The following is a 7,154-nucleotide window of genomic DNA, read 5'->3' as shown; positions in this document are numbered from 1 at the left end:
GATCATAGTGACCTAGAAAAACAGTTTACCTCATTAAAATCGTCAACATTCAGGAAGCAACAAGGGTGCTCCTCATTTCAGTTAATATTTTAGTTGCCCTGCTAAAGCTAAAGAGAAATTAGAAAATTTGACACCGATTTGTCACACCCCAAACCCGGCGTATGACTTAAGGGATTCTCAAGCAAGAAAAATTTAGAATAAGACCATATTTAAAACAATTTAAAGTGGAACCTTAACGCAGGAACAATTCAACTTTGGAGATTTACTAAAAATTCATTTGTGCAGCAATGAACTTGAAATTTTCCCGAATCAAAGTAAACACATTAAGATGGAGCATGCTAAAATTTCATGCAGTTTGGAGTTTGGGAAGTAAGGCAAAACTTGAAATAAGGGTTTTGAAGTCGTTGTCTGCGGGAAAATAAGGGTTTAGAATTTGGCGATGGTTGACTTGCAAAATAGGAAGAAAAAAAATCAGAATTGCAAGGGAGGGTAGTTAGGGTAATTTGTAAAAATAAATTGAATTAAAGCAATAGAAAAATAGAGGGGGTGTGTGAATAGAGAAAATGAGTGTGTAAATAGCACCACCCAATTTTTATTGTCTTAATCTTCGTAATAACTTGTTTGAATTTGGACCTCATCAAATTAGGTTTATGGTTTGGCACTTATAATTGGGCCTAGGCTGGCTTGGGCCTAATTTGAAATAAGGGTTTTGAAGTCCTCGTCTGCGGGAAAATAAGGGTTTAGAATTTGGCGATGGTTGACTTGCAAAATGGAAAAAAAAAAAAAAAAAATCAAAATTGCAAGGGAGGGTAGTTAGGATAATTTGTAAAAATAAATTGAATTAAAGCAATAAAAAATATATGGGATGTGTGAATAGAGAAAATAAGTATGTAAATAGCACCACCCAATTTTTATTGTCTTAATCTTCGTAATAACTTGTTTGAATTTGGACCTCATCAAATTAGGTTTATGGTTTGGCACTTATAATTGGGCCTAGGCTGGCTTGGGCCTTTGGGCCTAATTTGTTCCAGTTCTGTTGGACTTGTTAAGTCAATTCACAAGTATTGAAATTAGGACTAATACAAAGTAGAGATTTGGTTTCCTAGTTGGGGAAAGAAACTTGCCTAAACTCATCTTTCAGTTTCCAGCGACAGCAGAGGTAAAGCTTCATTTATCCTTGTACTTATATTTACAAATGAATTGCATTTGTTTACCTTAATTGTAGTTGAATAATAAATTAGTTATTTGAATTTCTAATTTAGGGTTTGATTAAGTTGAGATTTCTGAATCTAGAATTGTCCATTTTGAACTTCTGTGGGCAATGAGCACTAGAAAATGAGCTATACACAATAGTACCTAATATTACATCAGTGATCAGGATTGCTATATATAGATTGCTGCATATTGGCACATTCCATCACTTCTCTACAACGGTTGAGTTTTAAGACCAAGAAATTTGACAACTATTAATCCTGCATATAAATTTGGTCTGTTTATACTCGCTCCAATTTGTTGGTTACTGTTGGGTTAAAAAATTGCACAGAGTGTAAAATGTCACCCAACGTAATTTCACTCATATTCATTAACAGAATAGAGTTTTAATTATTTAGGGTTCGACTCATTCAAGACAGAATGTGTCTCTTAATTACAATCTCTTGTTACAAGGGAAACACCCTTTGATTCCATTTATAAAGAAACCAGTGTGTGGTTGTTTGTTTTTGCGGCTGCACCCGAATTTTGGAATGGGTTGCCTACGTACCCGGTAAGGGATCAAGCCACTCGTAGTTCAAGAGTTCCAATGAGTGAATGACCCATTGGAAGGCTTGGATTTTTTTGAAATAGGAATAGTGTTTAGGATGCGGTTGCATCTAGATTATTTGATTCTAGATTGCCTACATACCCTTGCGGGATCAAACCACATGTAGTTCCAGCATTTGGGATTTAAATGGGTAGATGACCCATTTATTTTTGATTTGTGTTTGGGTTATTTGTTAGGGTTTAAAGCCCTTGAATTTGTTTTTGGATAATTTGGGAATGATGTGATTTTTTCTGGTGTTTGGGTGAATTTGACTAGTGGAGTCAGGGATTCGGATTGGCTGAATTTGACTGGTGGAGTCAGGGATTCGATTTGAATTTGTGGTTGCATCTAGTGGGTCGCTAGATTGCCTACATACCCTGTGAAGGGATCAAACCATTGTAGTTCAGAATTGTGGCTTTGAGCTTTCTTGGTTTTGTACCAAAAGGATTTTCATTTTGGGTTTCGAAGCATTTTTTCACGAAACCAATGTTCAGGTGATTTTTATTTGGACACCCACGATGCCGATTGAACTTCAAGTCGCGTTTCGCAGTCTTCGTCTTGAACTCGGTGACACCCATGAAGCCTCTTACTCTTCAGGCACCAAATTTATTATGGATACCCGTGAGAAGTTTATTGGAGACCAAAATTTGATAAGGGCACCCAGCTAGTATTTTTATTTTCTTCTCCCCTGCTTTTATTTTCATCCCTTTCTGATTTTCCTTTTGTCCCCAGCTATTTCGCTTTTTTTCTTTTATTCCCAGACAAACACGAGCCTGTCTTGAGGTGAATTGGAGATGAACAAAGCATAGTTGGAAGGCAAAGTCGCGACTTGGCTTCTTCATAGGAGAAATTTCAATGACCTGCGCCGGATTTAGGAGAATCTGGGGTGAAACCCCCTTCAGTTGATATTCAGAGACTCCATCGATTTGTGGGTGAGACCAAATTTGCTTTAATCACCCAATTTTGAGCCTTGAATCATCGAAACTGCTATCTCGAATTCTATCCCCTTGATTGCAGTTGTCATTAAAGAAGAACATGTTGGCACTTGCATTTGTTTTCACATTGAAATGCGTGTGTTTAAAACTACAGAGCAGACCTTGTTCCATTTTGTCTCATGCAAAGAGAAAAGCCACCTTTATTGAACTTTTATGATTAATCTGCAGCACACACCGCCAAGCTTAATTATTGTCTTCTTTAACATGCTTTTTCTTTTTATTTGAGTTTTGTCCTTGGTGTGTTGGAGAAAACTCGATCACGTGATCATGCCCCACTAAGTGACATTCCAAAAGGTGATTTTGTCATCCACTGAAGAATAACTGAAACCCTCGAGTTTCTTTATATCCTTGTTTGTTTTAATGAAGTGAACCATCTTCCAGTGGGTAAGTCGAAGTGTCGAACTGCATGGTTAATTTTTGCTGTTTTCCCTTCGTTCTTTCATTCTAGTTGAAGAGAAAACCATCCGAGCTTGCTTTGAGTTTTGAGAGCAGCAGACTCAAAGTTTCAAGGACTCTCTTTGCTCGGATGTTTTTGTTAGAATAGTTTGACAGGGAAGCTTTTTGCTTTCTTTTTTTTTTCTTTGCTGTCAGTGAGGATGAGAGAGATGAGTTCAACTTGCTTGTTTGACATTCCTTGCGAACTTGAGCAGAGCACTCTTGGGCGCTGCTGGAACTTGAGAGCAAGGCTTGCTGCTGAGACTTTAAAAGAACAAGTTGTCGCCAGAATTTGAGGATGATACAACGCAGTGCATCTCTGAAACAGTATTGGTACTCTAAAGTACCGCCACTGGAGCTTTGAAGACAATTTCGGCACCCTAAGGCACGCCGCGCCGGAGCTCGACGACAATCAGCACCCTAAGGCACGCCGTGTCGGAGCTCGATATCACTGGAAGCCTACATCATTTGAGAACAGCAAAGGAAAAGGTGCAGATCGGTGAAAGTCTCACCCTCTTCTTTCTTGCTTTCTTCCTCTCCTAGCCTGTTGTCCTCTGCTTCTTCACGGTTCTCCTCAAGCTGCTGTGTTCCTCCCCTCCGTCCCCCCTCTTTTTGGCTGTAGAGTCACTCTTTATATATAGGCAACTTGGGTTTGCCAAGATGACGTGATAGTGATGGAGTTGGACTCAAACATATCAAGGTGGAGAGTTTGTGATTAATTTGGGATCAATAACTCTACCTTTATCTGCTGAACGTGTACCCTTCAGCTTCATTAATTGTTGTATTGCTCTACTTTCTCTCCTTTGTAGAATTTGAATAAAGCTAGAGTAACCCAATAGTAGATAAAGTTAAAATAAACTTCTAGAAGCAACGTGCTTCTTTTACACTTTTTCCTTTACGGAAATTTTTTTATGAGCTCTTGAATTTTTTTTCGGTTTCAACAGTTACTCTTGGTAACTTTTATTCAGGGACTGATATTTTTCAAAAGAGATCTAAGTTTATGCTAACTTTCATAAAAACTCAAAGCCCTTTACTTTGCTACCAACATCATATCTCACTCTTGTTTGGGTGGAAGAGGTGGGATGCTCTGTTCATGCCTGAAGAAGTTTTCCGGATCGACTTTGGTCTTAATTTTTATCAGTCTGCTGAAGTTGTCCTTGAAATACCTGGTACCCCAAGCACTTGCTTCAGTGATGCTAGTGTTCCTTTTTTTGTTTATCCCCAAATCAAGATCCCTATAATTCACATATGCTTGCCTTGGGGACTTTGTAACATAAGGAGCCATGTAGTTGTAAAGCTTCCTAATCCAATCCATGTGCTTTGCCTCTTGATTTGCAGCTTGCCACCCAGTCAGGTACTGAATCTTGAAGAGCACTCCTTTTCTGTGAGGGAAAGGTGTCTCGGACTCCGAAATCTTGCTCATCATTCCTCCATATGGTGTCCAAATCAACAGAGGATTGGTTTCTTCCATCAACTTTTTCCACAGTCCCTCAAGCCCGGTTTCAGGGATTGGATCTTTGACATAGTCTGATTTGGCTTTGAAGTAATTCTTGGTTGTGGATTTTCCTTGAAGCAGAATCTCGGGTTGAGTTCCACTCGGGTAGTTTGCAATGTACAGCACGGATTTGATCCAACTGGTTTCAGTACAATCTTTTCGGGTCAAACCCAGTTCCGGGAAGCCTGTTTGCATAACATGGAGGAGTTTTTCAACTCCTCCGAGGAACAGAGCTTGGTAAAGAGTCGTGACAGTTCTCTTGCCACTTTTGCTGTCACTTGTTAGTTGTATGATAGCTCTAATAAAGAGATCTTCATCAAGCTCAGCAGCAGCCACTTGTTGCCACCTATGTAGGAGCTTTGTGCCACCTTGTTCCAAGGTCCTGGCAACTGTGAATACTGTTACAGTTGATGGAACAGGAACCAACTTTATCTTCCACCACATGATGATTCCAAAGCTTGCTCCTCCTCCACCTCTGATTGCCCAAAAAAGATCTTCTCCCATGGTCTTTCGGTCAAGAATTCTGCCATTGACATCAATTATTCGCGCATCGACAACGTTATCAGCACCAAGGCCATATTTTCTCATCATGGAACCATACGCACCTCCGGTTATATGTCCCCCCACGCCTAAGCTTGTGCAAAGACCGGCAGGGAAGCCATGTGTTGTGCTTTTCTCAGCAATTCTGTAGTAAACTTCGCCAATGGTGGCACCGGCTTGAATCCATGCACTGTGGTGTTGGATATCAACGTTAACTGATCGAAGCTTGGCAAGGTCTACAACGATGAAAGGTGTTTCAATTTGGGAGGCATAGGAGAGGCCTTCGTAGTCATGACCTCCACTTCGGACCCTGAGATGTATTCCCAGCTGTTTTGAGCAAATAACAGCAGCTTGAACATGGGATTCATGCGTTGGTCTGAAAATTAACTGTGGCTTTGGCATGGAAGGGACTACGTATCTGAGGTTTTCCGCAGTTGAATTTAGGACGGTGGTGAAGGAAGAGTTGTTAGGGGTGAAAATGGTGCTAGAGAAAGAAATAGAAACCGTGGAATGATACGAGAGGCACTGGATAAAAATGTCTTCTTTCGAAGATGAAGGATGTGCGAAAGAAGACGATAGGAGGAGAAGAAAAAGAAACATTGGAGACATAGAGTAGTTTGAAAGCACCATGCTGCCTTGTGTCACGCTCTTGGTACAAATGTTGAGGTATCAGCCTAGTGTGTGTTTATTGCTTTATAGAAGCATGGAAGGTGTCTCAAGTGTCACCTTGATGAGCTAATGCAAATGTCATGTAATGTTGGCATCAATCATTTGGGGTAAATGGTTTTCACTGTGCTTTGTGGATATATTATGATTTCAGCACCAAAGTTTTCCTAGAACGTGCGCTCTCGCCTACTACCGCTGAGATGTTCCACTGAGCCTACACCAAGGCAAAGATGACTCGAGGCTTTCGATTTGCTGTGTTGTTGAACCTGAGGCTTTGTATAAAGGACTGAAAGACAGCTGAAATGTGTTGTGCTGAACAACAATGAAGAAACATCTATAAATGGATTGATGTGTAAAATTTGCAAAGAATTGCATGTGTCTCATCAAAGTGGTGTCGTCCACTTCAAAATGCCTTCTGATTTTAGGCACAATGCTTCTCCGAGATCTAGCTAGCTTTGTGTTGGCAACTTTAACGCCTTGAAAAGTTCGTAAAGATGATCAATGGTCAACTTTTGAAGTGCATCATTTTCTGTAATGGGTTACTTGATTATTCCTAATGGCAGTGCAAGGGCGCTAGCACAGATTGAGCTCATATAATCAGTGGCGGACCCAAGATTTTAATCTTCTGGAGGCGAGGTTTTTTGTTTTTTTTGGCTAATGAGGGATGTGAAAACACCAAACTAAATTATGTGTATGAGTATATATAGAAAAAGTAGAGTTCTGTGTCCATAAGAGATGTGATGGTAATTATAATTTTTAACATATAGAAAAAGATTGTAGTTAATTATGACCCATTAATGTATCAAAGCGATTAATTTCTTTAAGTGGGAGCTGACCTTGATATTTTATTATACTTTTCCATAGCATGACAAGTAATTATGTATGTAATTATGGGGGCAGACTAATTATATATATGTAATTATGTATGCAAACGTTTGGTGAGTGAGCGGGGCAGCCCCCATTGGGCACAATGTAGGTCCGCCAGTGCATATAATCAATCCAAGGCAAAAACACATAATGATCAACAAATGATTTTTTGTACTTGGTTTACGTTCTTTCGGTAGGAACTGGTTGTTGTTTGTCATTCGCATTCATGGTACTTCTACTTCTGAGTCTCAGAGGGACAGAACGAGAAACTGAAATTAAAAATATACAAGAGACAAACTCACACGTCTGCAAGCAGATGCCTTTCAATAAAAAATAGGTACATACATCGTTGCTAACA

General features: G+C 39.6%; 1 protein-coding gene across 1 annotated transcript; it reads right to left on the bottom strand.

The window, feature by feature from the left end:
* Nucleotides 1-1,313: 1,313 nt before the first annotated feature.
* LOC112166518 (berberine bridge enzyme-like 13) lies at nt 1,314-6,048 on the bottom strand. The gene is made up of 2 exons (XM_024303385.2): nt 4,173-6,048; nt 1,314-1,516 (listed from the first exon to the last, which is right to left on the bottom strand). Exon 1 carries the CDS (start codon nt 5,891-5,893, stop codon nt 4,283-4,285), a length of 1,611 nt encoding a protein of 536 aa, XP_024159153.1. The 5' UTR covers nt 5,894-6,048; the 3' UTR covers nt 1,314-1,516; nt 4,173-4,282.
* Nucleotides 6,049-7,154: the final 1,106 nt, after the last annotated feature.

This window comes from Rosa chinensis, chromosome 5 (genome assembly GCF_002994745.2).
Source record: "Rosa chinensis cultivar Old Blush chromosome 5, RchiOBHm-V2, whole genome shotgun sequence".
Classification (NCBI taxonomy): domain Eukaryota; kingdom Viridiplantae; phylum Streptophyta; class Magnoliopsida; order Rosales; family Rosaceae; genus Rosa; species Rosa chinensis.
The sequence above is the reverse complement of the archived record's forward strand: the minus strand, read 5'-3'. Positions and strand labels throughout refer to the sequence as shown.